The sequence below is a fragment of the Lycium ferocissimum genome, chromosome 11 (assembly GCF_029784015.1).
Source record: "Lycium ferocissimum isolate CSIRO_LF1 chromosome 11, AGI_CSIRO_Lferr_CH_V1, whole genome shotgun sequence".
In the NCBI taxonomy this organism is placed as follows: domain Eukaryota; kingdom Viridiplantae; phylum Streptophyta; class Magnoliopsida; order Solanales; family Solanaceae; genus Lycium; species Lycium ferocissimum.
In genome coordinates, this window is record NC_081352.1 from 34,394,129 (window position 1) to 34,415,462 (window position 21,334).

The following is a 21,334-nucleotide window of genomic DNA, read 5'->3' on the forward strand; positions in this document are numbered from 1 at the left end:
TAAGGATGGGGAATGCTTACCACCATTTTGGAGTGCATAATGATTTCATTTCTTGGTTTTTTTTTTTTTTTTTTTTCATTTTTCATGTTCAAATTTGGATATTGCATAGTTGTAACTTTCATGTTGTATGTCCGTTATTTCATTTCAATTGCTCAACTTCGGTTCTAAAATTTCACATAGGTAGTAATTAGGAAAATTTGGGAAGATTAAATAGGTTAAGAGTTGAGGCTGCATGAAACTAAGACCCTAAACCCTGAAATCTTAAACCCTAAACCCTAATACAAACCTAAACCCTAAACCCTTATCCGTTACTTTGAATTATCCAAATTTAGACGTGTTGAATATATTACACTTTGCCACCTAAATTTGACACCCCTTGTTACTTCTTGGCCGCAGTTTAGCTTTCATCTGCGCATCACGTGTCCTCGTGCTCATCTCTTCACCACTTCACTGTCTACACTCTTGCACAATCAGTAACATCCTCCCCACTATACATTTCCCCTCCACCCCCCACAGACTCAGGGGCGAAGGCAGAGCTAAGGGACGTAAGTAGCTTCATTACATCTTTATCAAAAGACGTATATAAAATTGAAATACCGATTCAAATTACATTTTCATGTTTGTATGGTATGTTGAATTGACCTACTTTTTCAAATATCTACTTCTATGTATTTTGAATCTCCTTAGCGATAAGTCACCAGTAAGTTTAGGTATGGCAGAGCTATCTCTGTCGAAGTGATGATAATTGATATTTCTTAACCGAAAAAATTACACTATATAGATAGATAAGTTAGCGAAGTCATCTTTGTCCAAAGGGTGTCAATATATATACTCCTCCATTCCAATTTATGTGACACTTTAAGCTTAGTCAATATATATAAACTTCGACTAACATTTTAAAATATTTTTTTATTATATTGACACAAGAAAAATTGCAACTTAGTTGTAGTATTTTTTGTATAATTTTTTAATGTAAAAATTTTAATTTCAAAATATTTAAGTTGATGTAATCTAATTAAAAAAATATTAAATTGACTTTTTTTAAATAAAATTAATTGCCGCATAAAAATGAGTTAAAATTTTGACTCCCCTATTGGGCATGGATGATCCCACTAAGCAAAAGAAATTCAAATTCTGCCACTCCCGAGCTCTCGCCAGCTCCTTCTACACATTTCCTCTGTACAACTCCAACATTTTTTTTTGCTACTAAATACTTGCTATAAATAGCAAACAAAAACAAAGAAAGAGAGATAGTAAATGATAACTCCAGTAGTTTTCGTGTTGTGATGGACAATCTAATATGATCATGTATTTATCCACTTGCCATTCATCATCATCATTATCATTATCTTCTTCAGTCCTTCTTCGACCTTCCAAGCTTCGCTTTGCTTCCACTCTCTCTACTATAACAATAATACCTTGGTCTAGTTCAACTTCAGCTGTTTCTAGAACCTTCTATTCAGCTTCACTTTCCCGCCATATTCAACGTGCTTCCTTTTCTGTTACTTACCCATCATTCAGGTGCTCGGTTCCTCGTTGGAGTTACGGCGTTGATCGACGTTCTCCGATCAATCTAACGGCTCAGATTAGGACAGCGAGTCCAGTTTTTAAACGCCTGGAACGCAATATAGCTACTATGATGGGTATATCTCCTCATATTTTTCATTTAACTATTGAATTCGTGATCAACTTTAGTTCCTAATGCTGCTGTTTATAAACTATAAACGTATTAAATGTTAATATTAAGCTCTAGTTTGATGCACTGTGTGGTCGAATGAGTTGCTTCTGAAGTTAACGACTAGAGCTCTCCCTTTTAAAAAAAAAAAAAAATTGGTTTCAAGTATTCAGTCTAGAAAGATTATGCTTCTAATACATGTACTTATTTAGTAGAGTGATTGCATGGATCTCTAAAAACCAAAATCACCTGTAGTGAAATATAATACTACTAACACTTGATGCAAAGTTGAAAGAAAAAGAAATACTAGTTTTCAAGCCTTGAGAAAATGCTTAATTGGGTTGACGCATTTGTTTATTATCTTGTGTACCCAAAAACTTAAGAAGGATAGGTGCTTCAGAATTCAGCAAAATAACGTTACGAGAGTTTTGGATTGACTTTTTAAAAGTAGTTTATAAGCTAAAAGCTAATAGCATAAGTTGGGAATATTTGAATTTTAGCTTATTTTTGTACTTTTTTTGCCTAAAAATAAGTGCTTAAAAACACTTTTTATCTTTCCAAAAAACACTTAAAATAAGCCAATCCAAACACACTTGTAGTTTAAAAAAGAGGGAGGAGAATTCAGTAGTTACGTAGTTTGCTCAATATAGAGATTGGAGTTATTGCAGTAATTTTTTCTTTGGTCTTTAGCCGCATTATCAAAGGTGAAAAGAGTCCAAAAATCTCTAAGGTCCATTGGGGCTTTAAGCGCAAAACCCAAATAAAGCATGGGCTTGAATGAGGAAAAAAAAAAAAATACAAATATGGATGTGTAGTCGAAGATTAATAATTATAAACATGGAAAACAAATATTGGGACAAAGAAATTGAAAAATAAAATTACGATAAAGTGAAATATCAATTGCTTTAGTATTGCCTCTTTAGGATTACCCTCATTGGCAAGGAAAAGTATCTTAGAGCCTTGATGAAGACACTGAAGCGCCCACTAAGCGAGGCGAAATGCTCAGCATGATATGCGCCTCGCTTCAAGGCACTGGTCTTTAGTGATGCTCAACTGCAAATGAGCGGCAGAATTCACAGTTCATGGGGATATCTCCTATGGAATGAAGAGGAGTAACAACTATTACCATAGATATTTGGAAATGATTTTATTGATAGGTTAAGGTGGTTGAAATGCACTTGCTTTTGAAGTCGTTAATATCTATCCAATACTGCTGCAAGTGTTACCGATATTTAGTGTTTTTTCATTGGGATGAAAGATTGATCATAAAAATATATTGCATGTTAATACTTCTAACATTACTTTAACGGATTATCTAACTTGATTATAACGAGTTTTCTAGAGTAGGTCTAATTGGGGTTGAAACTAGGTCTTTTATGGATTACCTGCATAACAAGGCTGTGGATATCCATGTGAATGGCTCCTTTTGGATTTGGAAATGGCATGTCATCTGATGCAAATTTCGCTGCCTCGTGCATGAATCTTGTGATGTATGATTCTTTAGTTTTGTCTGAGAAATCCTAAGTCAAATTATCTTTAAATTTTTATCCAGCTTCAGAACATCCTTTCAAACGAATATTTACTAGTCTTCCCAAGCCTGGAGGTGGCGAGTTTGGAAAATTCTACAGTCTTCCTGCTCTAAATGATCCAAGGATTGGTATGCACTCAAATTAGTTTTACTATATTTAATTATCTAGTTCCTGCATTCATTTTTTGATCGTCCTTGTCGTCAAGCCAACATTTCAGAAATTTCTGTATTTCATTTCTTGTGATGCAGACAAGCTGCCTTTTTCTATAAGGATACTGTTGGAATCTGCTATACGGAATTGTGACAATTTTCAAGTAACCAAGGATGATGTCGAGAAGATCCTGGACTGGGAAAATACTGCACCAAAGCAAGTTGAAATTCCATTTAAGCCTGCCCGTGTTTTGCTACAGGTGAAAAGAATGAAATGCCAATGATTGATGATTGTAGCATTAACAGATTTATAATTTTGAATTCTTGCTCACGTTCAATACAATAAACTTTTAATGATTATGTACTTAGGATTTTACTGGAGTTCCATCTGTGGTTGATCTCGCCGCTATGCGTGATGCTATGAAGGAGCTTGGTAGTGATCCTGACAAGATCAATCCTTTGGTACATTTCTTGTTCATCTAGTTCTAGATTGCTCAAGACTTCTATCTCTCTGTGGAGGGTAGTAGTGGTTCTTTGTTTCACTTCCTGTATATTGAGACATTGGTAATCTATCCAGGTTCCAGTTGACCTTGTAATTGACCACTCGGTACAAGTTGATGTGGCAAGATCGGAAAGCGCGTTGCAGGCTAATATGGATATTGAATTCCAGAGAAACAAAGAGAGGTTTGCTTTTCTCAGATGGGGTTCCACTGCGTTCCGCAACATGCTGGTTGTTCCTCCTGGTTCTGGTATTGTTCACCAGGTATCATCATGTTTTTTCTTTTTTTCAATTTAAGAAAATAAAGGAAGAGAGACCTATTGTATGCTGCTGCCACGGCATTAGCCTGCATAGAGTGTTGTTTCTGATTTTAAATTCTGCTTAAGACTTCTTGTTTGCTTTGAGATTTTCTTTTGACATCATTTCTCCTGTTTGCTTCCTTATTCTCCTCTCAACTATTCCATAGGTTAATTTGGAGTACCTTGGACGAGTAGTTTTCAACTCAGATGGTGTACTTTATCCTGATAGTCTAATTGGGACTGATTCACACACAACAATGATTGATGGGTTAGGAGTTGCTGGATGGGGAGTTGGTGGAATTGAAGCAGAGGCAGCAATGCTTGGGCAGGTAATAAATTTATTTCAGTATTCAAGTGATTTTGTGCTCCATCGTATATAGAAGTATATGATATCTCCCACCCTGTAATCCTGCTATGGATCACCACTCCCCTTCATTTGTTGTCACTGCATTGATTGCTTGAATGCCGAGGTGAGACTATTTGCCTAAGCATGCTCGCCCTTCAGAAAATCTTGGCATATTAACTGCTACTCGTTATCAGATCAATCATTACTTTATAATTATAATTTCACTATCTATTTATTGGTATTCAAAAGTTGTAAGAGTGATAATCATTTTGAACTTTTTAACTTTATGTGCCTCTGTGAGGATATGAGGATTTTGGGTTAATAATGAATTATACTCCAAGAAATTTTACTTTTTAACTAGATGATGTTCCTTTTTGGTAGACTAGATCTTGGTTGAAAACCTGGATTGTTGTTTATGCATGTTTTTTATGCTTCAGCCCTCAGCTTTAATCCTAGGAATGAGAGAGAACATTAATTTCCTTAATAACTTATACAGTGGTGGCTTACCTGGTTGTACCATAGAATTATCAGTGTCTGCAATTCTATGTTATTGCATGTAGTCCCTTGAGAAACACTATCATTCATTTAATCTGATTTTTTTTCCTTTCTTCTTTTGTTCTGACAGTCAATGAGCATGGTTTTGCCTGGTGTCGTCGGCTTTAGAATGATTGGAAAACTGCGTGATGGGGTGACAGCTACTGATTTGGTCTTAACTGTAACTCAAATGTTAAGAAAGCACGGTGTTGTCGGAAAGTTTGTGGAGTTCTACGGTATTTAACCATTGCTTGGGCTCTTTTAGCAAAAGCGATGTCTTCTCTGCATGTGGCTAATTTAGTTTCTTTGGTATATAGGTCCAGGACTAGCCTCACTATCATTGGCTGATAGGGCAACAATTGCAAATATGTCTCCCGAGTACGGAGCTACCATGGGTTTCTTCCCTGTAGATCATATGACCTTACAGTACCTTAGATTAACTGGACGGAGTGAGGAAACAGTCAGTTGTTCCCTCTTTTTTTCTCCTTTAATTGTGGTCTGCTCTAAAAAGTAAAATGCTCAGATATTTCTAACAGTCTCATTACTTACTATATTATTAGATAACAATGATTGAGGAGTACTTGCGGGCAAACAAAATTTTTGTTGATTACAGCGAGGTAAAATTTCTATTAGTACATGTTATCATCATATATTAATGTTTAACTTTTGTGATGTAACTTAGCGGTATATTGTTACAATACAGCCTCAAGAGGAGAGAGTTTACTCATCTTATTTGGAATTGGATCTTGCTGATGTTGAACCCTGTGTCTCGGGACCAAAAAGGTAATACTGTGTTCACATACCAAATATTTGTGTAGCTCATTGTTCGATCCTATCCAGCACTCTCACTGTTCTCATCCCTCATAGGCCAAATGATCGTGTCACTCTCAAAGATATGAAAGCTGATTGGCATGCTTGCCTCGATAACAAACAAGGATTCAAGGTCATTCTTTCCTCGGCGAACATTTTGAATTTTGGAGATATTCTTCTCCATTTTCTTTTTTATCTAAAACATGCAATTTCTGATTGATGAAGCATCAAATTATTTTAGGAGCTGACAGAATAATGCGATAGAAGTGTTTACTTGTATAATAATTAATAAATATGCCATGAAGTGTTGAACGGCACAATAAATAAGCTCTTTCTTTTTAATCATGCAGGGATTTGCTGTCCCCAAGCAGGAGCAAGATAAAGTTGCAAAATTCACATTCCATGGACTGCCTGCTGAACTTAAGCATGGTAGTGTAGTTATAGCTGCTATAACGAGCTGCACTAATACATCTAATCCAAGTGTCATGCTTGGAGCTGGTCTTGTTGCAAAAAGAGCCTGTGAATTAGGTTTGGAGGTTAGTTTTAGTGCCTAAACTGATGCTGCAGGCCTTGCAGTTTGTCGAGCATGGCGATTCCTGAGCTAAACTATTTATAGATGGAGCATGCTTCTAAAGTTAACTTGTGTGATTATTCAATAGGTTAAACCATGGATAAAAACAAGTCTGGCTCCAGGTTCAGGGGCTGTCACAAAATACCTCCATAAGAGGTACTGTTTGTGATTAATTGTTACTCCCCCCGTCCCAATTTAAATGTCTTACTTTCCTTTTTGGTATAACCCAAAAAGAGTATCTCTCTCTATATTTAATAAGTTGACAGTTTAAACATCCTACACGACAAGTTTGAAACCACAAGATTCAGACATTTATGTACATTACACACATCTTTAATTTAGGACCACAAGATTCAGAAGTATCTTTTTATTCCTGAAACTTTGTGCCCAGTCAAACTAAAACACTTAAATTGGGACGGAGGGAGTACTTATCTTGGCTCTTTCGCTCACTACATTATTATTTGTTCTCTCTGAGTTAATTTGTGACCTTGTATTGCAGTGGCCTAGAAAAGTACCTGAATCAGCAGGGCTTCAATCTTGTTGGCTATGGTTGCACAACTTGTATCGGTAATTCTGGAGAACTTGATGAATCAGTTGCTTCCGCCATCACTGACAATGGTACTGTCCAATTTATCACTTGATCCTTGCTATTTTACCTTTAAGTACTGTTCAATCTGTAGTACTTTCATGGTGCTCTATTTTGTGCATTTGCTGTAGTACTTTCACATGGTGCTCCGGTGGCATTCAGGCTGCTTGAGCAGGTCATCTTTTAGCAAGAAAAAATGATTGGCTATGTTGATGATGTTCTTGGGATTCTTTTGCAGACATTGTAGCTGCAGCTGTGCTTTCTGGAAATAGGAACTTTGAAGGCCGTGTTCACCCCCTAACAAGAGCTAATTATCTTGCTTCGCCACCGCTGGTTGTCGCATATGCACTTGCAGGAACGGTATGCTAAGATGAATTAGTGGGGGACCTGTCCCACATTTTCTTAGATTGATAGCCTGCGCTAACCATGGAAATTCAAATTCTGCAATGTCATAGGCGTGGAGATGGCATGATGCTAGTATTGGGTCACACAGTTTGTTGAAATACTATCCTCTAGGCATAAATTTGCTGGAGGAGTGAACTTTCTGTGCTTAGATAGTTTCTTTTTGTGCTTTATTTCCCGTTAGCTACTCTCAATCATTAGCCTTCAGTTTCACTAAATGTGTGGACAAGAGCCTTTCCACCCTTTTTTAGCATGTTTCTTCTGATAGAGTTCATGTTTTGCTGCTCTCTGCTGCTTGTGTTTTGTTTCACTAATTTTTTGTTTTTGTTTTGCCCAACTGTTGGTTAGAGTCCCACATTCTCATGAGCTAGTTTTTGGGGTTGAGTTAGGCCCAAGTGTCGTATCTTTACACCAACCAAGTCTCTTTTTTTTTTTTGTTTTTTGTTTTGGGGGGGCGGGGGAATCTGCATCTTGGTACTAACCACTAGATTACTTACTTTGCTTGCATATTTGTATGGTTAAAATTCTTTCTACTATATTTCAGGTGGACATAGATTTCGAGAAGGAGCCTATTGGAAATGGAAAAGACGGAAAAAGTGTTTACTTAAAGGACATATGGCCTAGCAATGAAGAAATAGCTGAGGTATTATGCTTTCCTGTCCTCAATAAACAATGATTATCTCCATGGAATGACTAAAACCGATTCTCCATGGAATCAACTCACGGTCCCATCAACCCCCATATTTCAAGGGCATGAGTGTGGATCCTCCCGGCCCTCATGGGGTGAAGGATGCCTACTGCTTATTGAACTTTGGTGATAGTATCACAACTGACCATATCTCTCCAGCAGGTAGCATTCATAAGGATAGTCCTGCTGCAAAGTATCTCATGGCGCGTGGAGTTCAGCGGAAGGACTTCAATTCTTATGGCAGTCGTCGTGGTAATGATGAAGTGATGGCTAGAGGTACTTTTGCTAACATTCGCATTGTCAACAAGCTCTTGGACGGGGAAGTTGGCCCAAAGACCATTCACATACCAACTGGGGAGAAACTGTACGTGTATGATGCAGCAATGGTGAGTTGCAATGTTTATTGAGGAAATAATGCACTATTGTTTGGCTAATAGTCTCTGCATATTCCATAAACACGGTGTTCCTCTTATTTTGTTACATTACCCCGTCATATGGTAATGTGTTTGCTATATTGAATTACTTGCAGAGATACAAATCCGAGGGGCACGACACCATTGTTCTTGCTGGAGCAGAATATGGGAGTGGGAGTTCCCGTGATTGGGCTGCTAAGGGCCCAATGCTACTAGTAGGCATTTTAGACTAGTTTCCGCAGTTCATATTATCTTTTTTAGTTTCTTTTTTCTCTATAAATGGTACATTATTTCTTGAAACAGGGAGTTAAAGCAGTGATAGCTAAAAGCTTTGAGAGGATACATCGCAGTAACCTGGTTGGAATGGGCATTATTCCACTTGCCTTTAAGCCTGGTGAAGATGCAGAAACACTAGGTTTAACTGGTCATGAGCGTTACACTATTGATCTTCCACAGAGGATTTCTGATATAAGGCCCGGACAAGATGTTACTGTGACTACTGATAGTGGAAAATCTTTCACCTGTACTCTTAGATTTGACACGGAGGTATGTATTTTGTTTCTACTATACAACCTGTTTATCCCAGTCTAAAAAATGACTTACATTGACTGTGCAGATAGGAAGTAAAATGTTCAAGTAAATGATCAAAATGTGTTTCCAGTTTGAAATATAACATAGTTCAGTTAAACTGGAAAGCTATTGAATAGAGTTTGAGATCGGATGTAGTAGTAGGGAATAGTGAAAGGAAGTATTTATTTGAGTTTTATTGAGATGGAGAAGTGCATTTGAAGTGGTCTTATTTCTCTTTTTTCTTTCTTTCACATAGCAGCATTAGTTCTGGAGACTCCAATACAGATGACCTGGCTATCTATATTTAATCATCACTTATAGATTGAATTGTCGCAAGTCTTAACTAACATTTGTCGGTACTTGGTCCTATTAAGGTTTAGTATACAAAAGAGGACATAACTCGTTTATCATCTGGATTCTGGTGGTTCTTTGTAGGTCATTCCCCTGACCTTATGAATTTATTATATTTAAGTGAGAGAAGTCTATGTCCAAACATGTGTTATGTAACCAATTGTGTAAATATCGGGTGAAAGATAAGTTTTCACCATATCGTGATAGCTTATATATTTGTTGATTTGGGAATGTAGGTTGAGCTGGCATATTTTGAGCATGGTGGTATCCTTCCTTACGTCATTCGGAACTTGAGCAAACAGTGAACTACGTATGGCCTGAGGGCTAATATTGTTGCACAATAACATGCTTTGCTTATGCTACTAGCATCGCTCAAGAAGATGGATGTCCTGAACTCGTTGGTGGATAAAAGATGATATGGGTCGTAAAATGTTTTATGATTTGTTATATATATATATATATATGGGGTTGTATTGTAAATTGTAATTGGTAACATAAATATATGGGTTGTAAATCTTTTATGATTGTTAAAATCTTTTTCTTCCCTCATGTTTTATATTACTGTGGAATGATCTTATATTCTTATGGAAGAGCTTAAAGACTCTTTCGGCAGCTGCGGGGAACCTCTTGCAGATTAAGCTAGGTTGCACATAGCATTTTTCTTACTTTGAAATACGTTATTTTTTTAGTTTTTCCTTTGAGAAAATTGATAAAAATGACTAGCTAAACAAATCGTCGTGATTAAGATGTTATCTTAAACTAAACTAAACAAAAATCCAATCCTGAACCCTCTTTGTTACGTGTTCTCCTCTCCAATCGATCAATCTCTCTCTCGTGCGCAAGATAATTCCAATTTCTAAAGAAAATTGGTCAGGCGAGTCCTCGTTCGTAAGAAAATTTCTAACTTCGGCCAGACAACATGAAAAGCTTCTATGTGATCAAACCTTGAAACAATCGCAAGCAACTGTGTACGCAAAATCTACTTGATAACATTTGGTACGGCTTACGGAAAAGCAAAAACAAAATCTATGGGAATTCATGCACTGTAGATGGAAAAAGAAAATTGGAGCACATCATTATATGAATCTTCAGCAGCAAAATTTTAATGTACACACACAAGAACGACAACCAAGAACAATATACACACCTCACCACAGGATTGACCATGCGAAAGCAAGGCTCTTGACCAGTGGCCTTCCTCTTAACAGTGTAATGTTTCAAATAGAAGACCATTGCCTGAAAGAAACCAAATACTTTGTCCGAAGCTCGCGAAACATTTGCTTCCTCTCAACTGTCCTTGCAAAGAGAAGCTTTCCCAGTTACCAGAAAGAGATTACATATGACACTACGTGAGACTCGCTTGAAGTCTACTTGTCAAAGTATGCTGCCATACAGAAGGTCTTTCTATTGGCTGATGGAGATGAAATACAGGTTTATAGAAGTATACATCCATTTTCAGTTCCAAATGTTGAGGGATTTGCTCGCCAGCGAGGCAAGTGCTAGTGCTTTTGCCCTACTATTCATCATTACCCATTCCTTTTCTGCACGTCGCTGGTGTTGTCTGGCATTCTTTGCTCGCTTTGGGGCTAGTCTAGTATCTCTCTCAAGAAATGCAAGTCTAAACTTTTCTGCCACGGGCAAATCTTCTGTGCTTGAAACTGATGATGCTGATGTTCTAGGTACAAATCCAGATACTTCCCAGGTCTTGGGGTCAATATCTTCAACAATTGGATCATCTAACGATAGATCTAGTCTTGCTTCTCTAGGAATATCAAGCCCCCGGTAACCTAATGGTGACAGCTTCGGATTAACTATGATTCGTGGGCATTCTTCAGACAAACTTTCCAGCATGTCCTTTTCTATTTTTGGCTGCAAAAGGGATAGACAAACATTAAGTCTAACTCAGAAGACTACTTCCAGGTGCAGCCAGGGATAAGGGAAGATCAATGAATCTGGAGTATTAAATCAATAATCTACATGCTGCTCCAGTTTGAAGCCACATGCATAACTCCTAACAAGAAAGATGAATAGCCTATTTGGACAAGCTTCTCAGAAGCCAAAAGTGCTTATTTAGAAAATTGAGGTGTTTGGCCAAGCTTTTATATAAAAATAAATGTTTTTGAGTAGTGACAGACGCTGGTTTTCAGAAGCTAAAAAAAGTAGCTTTTCCCCAAAAGCACTTTTAGAACATTGGTTGAGCACAAAGTACTACCATTAATATTGGCAAAAATACCTTTCAAATTAATTAGCCAAACACAAAATGCTACTCTCTAGAAGTACTTCGAAAAGCATTGCTGACAAAAAGCACTTCCCAAAATAAGCATATTGGAAGCTCGCCCAAATAAGCTAGATTGCAAGCCTGAGACAAATAGAACTCATACCCATAAAAGCCAACGCAAGGATGTCGCACCATGAGCTATTTCTGAGGTATCAAGTTCCTCCCAAGAATCTCCTTCCACATGCTCTAGTGTTGGCTTCAACGAAGCGAAGCATCTACGAGCTGTGTTCTCACTCCGAGGGCAGCCTCTGCAACATTAACTCTCATTCATTCCAGTTATGTGGTTAACTTACATTTTCCTTATTTATTGAGAGAGAGAAGAAATCTTTGAAATATATTTATCACGCAAAATATATGATAAACCTAGATTTTTACAAGGGATTTCTTCCGTAGAAACACTTCAAATGATATTGTAAGTAGCTGAAACATACAGTTCTCTTCTTTCCTTTTTCAACCTTTTTTGGCTAGCTTCACACAAAGTGTCTAGTAAGGCAGGCTAAAAGCAAAACTAGAGGATTCATGAGAACAATCTTTGGGTATCAAATAACAGATCTAGTCAATAAACCAAAACTTCCTTACAACCCTACGGGTTTAAGCATGCCAGGCTTATCATGTAGGATGCACTCATAATATTACGTGGTTACTTGAAAGTGAGAAGCTAAAGCAAACATTAAATACCTGGCAAGTGAGTACTAAAGACAACGTTAAATTACATAATTATGTATACAATGCATATTTTATATCATAGATCTGTTTACCCCCAGAACATGTCCACACTTGAGAAAGAAGAAGCTCATAATTAATGACGAGGAGCAACAGCAAGGGAATAAAATGCTAAAACCCACAAATATTTGACCATTATATTCCTAAGGATAGACAATAACAAGAACCTACCACAACCTACGTAAAGAATAACAATCATGCAAAAACATATATGCGCTAATCATCCTGTCGAAGAAACATGAACGTAAACAATATGATTTCCCATAGCAAGTAGTGTCCAGTATCAAAACAAGAAAAAGTAGATTGGATTTAAAATTAACACAGCTCTTTGCCATTTGCTTGTCTAGATCAAATCTGAGCATCCTTAAGCCAGGCAAGTTCAAAGATCTAAAAAGTAGCCAATGAACACTTAAGAGTATGCACATATCTGAGAAGAATCTTAATACTGAATGTAATCATTAGTAACCAAACCACAATTTAACATGGAAAGGTCCACAAGCAAGTTATGAAGAAAACCAAATGATTGCATCAGTGGACTAGAGGGTGACCCAAACAGTCATTTATGAAATGTTAGCTTAGGAGAAATTCAAGGGACCGGATCTTCTTATTGTTATACACGATTTTTCAAGCTTCATGACTGAAAGAAGTGACTTGATTTAAGAAAGGAAACCTACCCCCATCTCAGTATTTCAAGAGACTGGCAGTTCAGCAAGAGTTCTGATACACTGGCTGACGTGAGCTTGCTGCAGCGACTGTGACAATGGATGTTCACATTTAGGTTTTACATTTCAAAACCAAATTTAAGTTGAGCAGCAGAAAAAGGACTGAAATAGGTGATAGTGTGGCCTGCACAAAGTGTGTAATGCAACTTTAAAGAAATATGGAATCCAGAAAAGTACTTGGCATAAAATTGAGCACGAGTACCAGATCAAGGACTAGCTAGAGAAAGCTAGAACAGTCAAAAGTCGGAATTGACGCCTCATTACCTAATTTTTGAGTTACAAATTAAGTAACTACCTGATTTAATTTACTAATAGTTGAGGGTCGGGTTCCTACTTTCATACTCCTTACTAATTGCAGAATTTTGACATAGGACAACAAAATTTAGTGTGCCTCGGTGGAAATGTGAGGTGTCATCTAGAAAGCCATAGTTGCTGTGCCAATCATATCCAATAAGGAAGTTAAACCAGAAAATGCTTGTCCGACTCGCATGTTGTTTTTAAGAAAAAAAAAACCCTCGACAAATGAAATGATCAAAAAGCAACACCTTATATCAACTGCTCGCAGATGTTTGCATGTCGTAACCACTTTTGATAGGCCAAAATCAGAAACCTCTGAACCAGATAAGTCCAGGATTTGCCACGAGCTATCAGCCAATGCAACAATAACATCATCATTCAATAACCTTCTCCTTCTTGCAATTGCCACAAGCGCCATCTAAACAAATAATGTTCAAGTAACAAGAAAAATTAGAGTCGAGACAAAAAGCTAAGACGCAAATCCACATTTTTAAATAATGTCATTAAATAGTTTTGCAAGATAGCATGGATTGACAGTTTCACTTTTCTTTTATAGTCACCCTCCACCACCACCACCCCAATCCCCACCCTACAATTCCCCCAGTGAAAACAAATGTATACTTTGATATCCAAGAAGCAGTCTTTTGTAAAAAAAAAAAAAAAAAGAAGAAGAGCCAGCCCGGTGCACCAAGCATCCTGGAAAAGGACGCACCCCAATGGGGTGTTATGTAGGCAACCTACCCTAATACAAGCATCAATGGCTGATTACACGGGTCAAGAGACAACTTCTCTATTAAGTTCACCCTTAATGTGGTGGAGCAATAAATTAGCCAAAATTTGAACTTCCTCATAGGACATTTGTAATTTGCCATTTTACAGATTGTATGGTTAATTAAAGCATGAAAGGATCGTTGAGCTAAAAAGCAGAAGTTCTCGGGCTAAAGAATTGCTAACTAAAACTACCAGTATTTGCATCTACCAAAGGTTACATCTTTATAATAATTACAACCAAATTATGTATAAAATTGAGCAAAAGAGTATTCAACCTTCATGGTGGATGGAAAATTAGCAGCAATCTCAGCGAGGTCTTCGATGATATCCTCAAAATGCCTGCCAATAACTCCGAGACACAAGCTCACTAAGCTGGGTGGCTTTCTCTTCTTGATAGCTAATACTGTAACAAAACAAAACAACCAAACTCCATTTAACTCATCAACAATCCACTGACACAAAAAGCAAAGCAAAATAACAAAATGGAGGTCTGCTCACGACAAAACTATACTCCCTCCGTAACAAATTAGTTGTCATGTTTCGCTTCTCAAAAAGTCAAACTATGCGAACTTTGACCAATGCTTAAAAATATTTTTTTTTCATCAAATTGACATGAGAAAAGCTGCAACTTGTACTACTTATGGTATGGTTTTTGAATATCTAAATTTTAATTGTAAAATACTGAGTTAGATCTAATCCAATATAGCTTTGAAAATTAGTCAAATTGACTATTGAAACGTGAAACATGACAACTTATGTAAAAATTAAGACAATTACATTCGATTGCCAAGAAAAAAACAACACTATTACTATTTATGACACTGAATTTTACTTCCCAAAAAATTTAAAACCTGTTCAAATTCTAATTCACACAGACTAATAGATGATTTCACTTTATACTAAAAACCCACTATTCTTTTTGTAGATACCTTTAATAAAAAAGTATGCTTGACATGAAAAGTATATTGAAAAGGGGTTATGTAGAAATGTACCAGATGATTGAAAAAAAGAGCTGTGAATTGTAACTTGTGAATTAATAGGAGAATTCTGTATGCCAACAAAGACTTGAGGGGCTTTTGCTTTGTCCATAACACAAAGATTGTATACAAAGGAGATGATTGTTCAGGGTTGAAGCTAACTGCTGACTCTTTTTTTTGATTCTTGATTTTGGACCTAATTAATGACAACCACTGTTACCGACTATGAAAATCAGATTTTCTTTTTTGGGAATATTTTCAAAAATATACAGCTTTTCAAAAAATGTACATCAATTAACTCAATGTACAATATTATACTGTACAATATTATACCTGGAGAAAAGCATTATACGTAAGGTATAACGTATAAAAGGTGTTTATACACAAATAAGGGCTCGAGTGTTTACAAAACAAGTATGGATTACGTGACGAAATATTTTCAAAAATAGATTAAAAAAATGTAATATATATTTTTTTTATTTTTATTTTTGGTTTCCCATCCACCCAGTGTTCTGCATCTGCTTTAGGATCTGATTAACAACATTGAGCCCCGAGTAATCTGAGTTTGTCCATGTAAGATCCATTTAAGGCTCGATTAATCTTCTTTTTGTTTCTTCTCTAGTGTTAGATATCTGTATTCAAGCCCTGATTAATTTGAATACACTCTCATAGACCCATTTAAGGGGAATTATTTCCTAAATTCAAAGTTTGAATCTGAGACTTCGGATTAAAAATGCAAGAAGCTATTCATTTCGCCGCAACCATTTTTTATTATAAAAATGGGAATTTCTCTTTCACTTTTTTTTTTATTCAATCCACACAAACATAGTAGTATACTTTGGTTCCAATTTGCATGGTGTTTGATTGGATAATAGTTACTGCCTCCGGTCTAAAATAATCTATATCCATATATAATATAAAGAGAAAAATGGTCACGAATATCTCTATACTTTGTTTTAATGGCTAAAAATATTCTTCGAACAAATTTTGGGTCATTTATACCCTTGCCATTAGGAAAGTTAACAAATATGCCCTTAATTTGACGGGAATCCCCAAGTTGGTCATAACCCGATTTCATAAAAAATAATCTTTCTCTTATTTTACCCGCCCCGACCCACCTCCTAAAATAACCCATTCTTCGTTCTCTCTCATACTTTCTCCTTCAACATTCAAGCCCGTCGATGGAGACTTACTTTCTCTTTAGTCGTTGATTGATTCAAAGTTAGTGTCATGTTTTAGGAGCTACAATTTTTATGTTTAAGTTAAATCATCTTAAGAGCCCCAATCATGTTAATTAGTTAGGTAATGGGGTTAACTCTTTTAGTTATTACTTCAGGTCATAGGTTAGTGATAAGTTAGTGCTCTATTTATATGCTTAATTGGTTGCTCTGCAGTACTAATTATTTAAAGGTATGTACTGGTTGTTTCCAAAATGACTGTCAATTGTTTCCATCTTTCTTTGCTTTCCTTTCTAAGGGAAGAGCTTGAACATAATTTCTTTTGAAATAATGAATAACAGGTTTATAAATTATAGATGTTTGACAAAGATGAAAATGAAAATGTTTTCTGATTTCAAAAACCACTTCTTAATCTTCCTTCTGGTTTTATAATTGATGGAATCGGCGGCTTGAGAGTTGGAGGAGAAAATATGAGAGAAGAAAGAATTGGTTATTTTAGGAGGCGAGTCGGAGCGGGTAAAATAGGAGAATGTGTTATTTTTATGAAATCGGGTTATTTGAATCAATTTGCGGATTTCCGTCAAATGAAGGGTATATTTGTTAACTTTCGTAATGGAAGGGGCATAAATGACCCAAAATTAGTTTGGAGTATATTTTTAGCCATTAAAACAAAGTAGATGGATATTTTTGACCCTTTTCCTTAATATAAATTAGACATAGACAAGATGATGTGACACTCTCTATGATCACTATTTCTATTTATCTTTTACCTATATATATATATATATTTTTTTTTTGGCTTTTTATCACTTTTATTTGATTTATGTGATAATTTTAAAAGTCCAAAAATCACCTCATTACTTCTCTACATAATTGCACATTTATGTTCTCTATTGTTAATTTATTATGATTAAAAAAATCTCAACAGTTGCTCACTCAAGAAATGTATCCGTATGAATTATAATGGCTGATACATATTAATGCTAACAATGACACCTTATTGGAAAAAATACAACAGTTAGGGGAGAAAAATAAGAAACACAATGGTTTCTTGGAAAAAAAGAAGAACTCAAAAGGTTTGATTACTTCCTTAAATGTAACGTAAGTCAAGTAGCAAATCTATACACTCCATAAACTATACATATCCTGTCATAAGCCATTCCAAAATAAACTTTCCTTTTTTGGTTTTATAGCCTATAGGGGAATGAAGCTTAGCTTAGATATTTGAGTTTCACGCTTCTTTTTATTCGTTCCTTTATCATTCTGTAAATAAACACATAAAATTTTCTCTTCACAAAAGAATAGAGGCATTTTTATTTAAACGGACTGAGAAGGAAAGTAAAACAAACATTTTGAAACAGATGAAGTATGTTGTGATCATTGGATCAATAAAGTTGGACTCTGAATGACTTATATTAAGTTCATTCATAAAGTTGTTGAACAATTTGTTAGAATATATTATACATCGTAATACATGGAAGGAAGTGTTTGTTTAAGAGCATGACCGCTATGATTCATGCAGTATTGCGTTCTAGTTAAAGTGATTGTTGCATAACAGTTTAGTCGAGTGAATAAAGTCTATGGCCATATTACTATCACTCATAAAGGATTATCTGATTATAATATGAGGACCAAGCGGGAGAATGTAAGAAATACACGTTTGAGACATTTCATGTGACCCATATATTATGATAATAAATTATTTACCTTGTCTTTCAAGTAAATACTATATAATAGATAATATTCTTAGTTATGCATATTCGGAAATTTCCTTGATGGGAGGAAACGTTTTATTAGGAGTCCCTAGGACAATCATATTTATGGAGAAGTCCCAGGGTTAAAGTTTTTACCTAAGAGTCCCTAGCTTACCTATAAATACGCATGTGACTCTATCCGTCCAAAATACCTTTTGTTGATAGGCATAGACTAGAAGACTTTAGGGATTTAACTATTCTTTTCAGGGTTACAAATCGGTGCTAGATCAAAGGAGATTCCCAGGTAAGTTTCTGTTTAGTTTTTCACTGTGTTGGCTCTGTGTATGCGCTTACATACAACAACTTCTTCTAATGTTTCTTTCTGATTTTCAATTATCTTCAAATTAAATATTTCACATATATGATTTTTTGAAGGGTATTACTCATATGGACTATGGAGGAGTGAAGTACAGAGTAACAGCTGAAGAAACAGGCAGTGACTTAGGCTATGCAGGTTATTGGCTTTTCATGCAATTAATTTCACAGCACCATGCAAGAACAAGAATTGCACATTCAATGGGGTGTGGAATGGTGGAGGACTCAGGGGCGATTTTAGGCCTTAATTTTGGAGCACGTGAACACATGATCTCGCTGTAAAATTAGGTATTTTATGTATATATTTTCTAAAATTAGTATAATACCACCTCTTTGGAACACATACTACAAAAGACTAAATGGTGCACTTGGTTGAAAATTGAATTATTTACCTAGGGGACTAGGAATCAATTCCCGCTTAATACAATTTTTTTCTTCGTTTTTGTAGTGATGAACCCATGCTCCAGAAATTCTAGATTCGCCTCTGGTGGAGGTGGTGATGGATTAAAGACACTGCATATTTCATCATTTTTCTATGATATTGCTGCCCAGGTAAAGCCATTAGAATTTCAAAAAACAATTTCCAGAGTAACAAGGAAAAGGAAAAACCCCAATTGTTTCTTAGAAGACTAATAGTCAAGCTATAAAACTATACTGACTATACAGATTGGATGCTTCTTTAACGTACTCACTTTAATCACTAGTCGACACATTTCTATGCGCAAATATGGACGCTTTGCAGATTGAGAAGTGGAAATTTGTCATCAACAGGTAAACTTTCACGTCTACTGAGGTCCATTTTTTTACTGCAATTTCCGTTAATTCATATATCATAGTTACAAAGATTGTCTGCATAAATTTCTTTTTCTTTTTGTTCAGCAACTCTGGAATATCGGTTTAACGGTTAGTGCTTGACAAAATTTGGAATGCTTTATTTTCATTGCGGAATATTCATCACCCACTATACTGCAAGCGTTATTTCTGTGAATAGAAATTTATCAATATAACGTTCTCTTCTAATAAGATCTGCATTGTTCTAACTTATTGTTAATGTGCAGTGCGGTACAAATGGTTTTTTTTTTAAATTAAATATGTAATTGCTTATACGTGACACTAAATATAAATATGCAGGTACCCACATGAGGTTTACTCCGATTTGTGCATTGAGTTGTTGGACTAAACCAGATACACAAAATTATTTGTTACTTCTGTTTAAACTTTTAGATGTGGTCACAACTTTTGTTCCAACTAATGTGAAACCTTATATGCATTTCCAGCTTCCTCTCAATGTGAATAACTCCTGCAAAAACGCTTACAGCTTTCACTCTGCTTAACTATGCTGTAGCACTATTTGTATTCGCAACCTCGCCAGTGGCGGATCCAGGATTTTCACTTAGGGGGTTCGGAAAAAACAACAAAAGCCAAATTTTAAAAATAATGATGTCCTTGGGAATCAAACCTAGGACACTAGAGACAATCTTGAACACCCTGGATCGCTTAATCTACCCGATATATACACTGTAATTTTTCGCCGAAGTTGTTCAGGTGAACACCCTACCCACCCTTAACCTCGCGTCTGAAATAATTTACTTATGTGCCTTTTTTAATTGGCATTGTTGGAAACAGTCGTCACCACCTGCTACAGTTGAGCCATCATTTGATTATGCTGGGAGTAACCAACTTGGTCGCGGAGATGGATGCAAACTACCCAGTGAAAATGGTACAAACTACAAAGTTAGGAAATACATATAATAACAGAGCATCCTCGAAAACAAGTAGCTGACCAACACTAGCAGTGGTTCCATTCATTTGGAGTAGCAATATGATTCTCCTCTTCTAGCAAAATGGTCATTTATTTTAAGAGCAAACTATAAAACAAAATACACTATTTTATAGAGATTTTCCCTTTTCCAAAATTGACGTTAAAAAGTAACTCCACACATCTCAGCTAGGGATGTTCATGGTCCGGTTTGACTCAATTTTTGGTTAAAACCAAACCAAACCAATTAAATCGGATTTTTTTTAATATTCAAACCATTATAGTATAAATTCAATCGGTTTCGGTTTTGTTGGTTTTGTCGATTTTATCGGATCGGTTCGGATTTTGCGGTTTTTGAAGAAGTATTTTATAATGCAAAGAAATTGATACAAGTGAAGTGCAAAAATAAAAATGAGACACAACAAGTATGGTGAAAATAGTATCACATTCACATCAATGCTAAAACATTCATTTCATATCATTTTTCTTTAAGGACTTCTTCTTTTGTTTAAAGACTTCAAGTTACGCACAAAGGTTTTGTTGTTAACCTTGAATTACTGGATAGTCATGAATTAGATATGACCCAAACTCCAAATTGGATCAAATATCTAAACCTACTCCTACACTTATGGAACCATTTTGTTTGTATTCCCTCTCCTAGCAGCAGAGACATAACCGAAAATGCAAGCAAAAATACTACACAAATTTGTCTCATCATCTCTTTGTAAGGAAAAAAAAAAAAAAAAGCTCTTAGCTTCATTTCGCTAAAAAAAAAAAAAGGCTCTTAGCTTCATTTCGCTAAGAAAGTGGGGGAAACAGAATAAGAACACCACCCAAGAAAATGCGCTAGACTTTTCTTTCTAACTATTTGAATTACTATTGGACTTAAATTGAACCAAAATTATAAAGAAGATAGATAATTTTTTAAATATATATATATATATATATGTGTGTGTGTGTGTATATATCACAACACAATATTTTAAATATGTATGTATTTATCGGTCTGGTTCGGTTTGATTCGGGTTTTTTTTGTGTAACACCAAACCAAACCAAATGTTAATTGGTTTTTCAAAATTTAAAACTAAATCAAACCAAATCGAGCCGGTTTTCGATTCATTAAGTCGGTTCGACTCCG

At 35.8% G+C, this 21,334-nt stretch overlaps 1 protein-coding gene and 1 pseudogene across 2 annotated transcripts; one reads left to right on the forward strand and one right to left on the reverse strand.

The window, feature by feature from the left end:
• The first annotated feature begins 1,370 nt into the window (after positions 1-1,370).
• On the forward strand, positions 1,371-9,971 carry LOC132036358 (aconitate hydratase, cytoplasmic-like; annotated as a pseudogene).
• A 661-nt stretch (positions 9,972-10,632) lies between these two features.
• On the reverse strand, positions 10,633-15,457 carry LOC132036566 (uncharacterized). 2 transcript variants are annotated; one of them, XM_059426924.1, is made up of 6 exons: positions 15,206-15,457; positions 14,489-14,610; positions 13,691-13,860; positions 13,098-13,175; positions 11,804-11,948; positions 10,633-11,291 (listed from the first exon to the last, which is right to left on the reverse strand). In XM_059426924.1, exons 1-6 carry the CDS (start codon positions 15,300-15,302, stop codon positions 10,878-10,880), a joined length of 1,026 nt encoding a protein of 341 aa, XP_059282907.1. In that variant the 5' UTR covers positions 15,303-15,457; the 3' UTR covers positions 10,633-10,877. The 2 variants fall into 2 exon arrangements, with proteins under 2 accessions (XP_059282907.1, XP_059282906.1); XM_059426923.1 differs by having other exon boundaries at positions 14,489-14,616; positions 15,206-15,453.
• Between the last annotated feature and the right edge of the window lie 5,877 nt (positions 15,458-21,334).

What these genes read in the sequence shown, in the direction of transcription:
- LOC132036566 (XM_059426923.1), bottom strand. Translation starts at nt 15,302, where the DNA reads ATGGACAAAGCAAAAGCCCCTCAAGTCTTTGTTGGCATACAGAATTCT. An exon ending in ATTTTCCATCCACCATGAAG is followed by an intron (nt 13,861 to 14,488) that starts GTTGAATACTCT and finishes TTATTTGTTTAG; the next exon opens with ATGGCGCTTGTGGCAATTGC. An exon ending in CTGCGAGCAGTTGATATAAG is followed by an intron (nt 13,176 to 13,690) that starts GTGTTGCTTTTT and finishes CCATTGTCACAG; the next exon opens with TCGCTGCAGCAAGCTCACGT.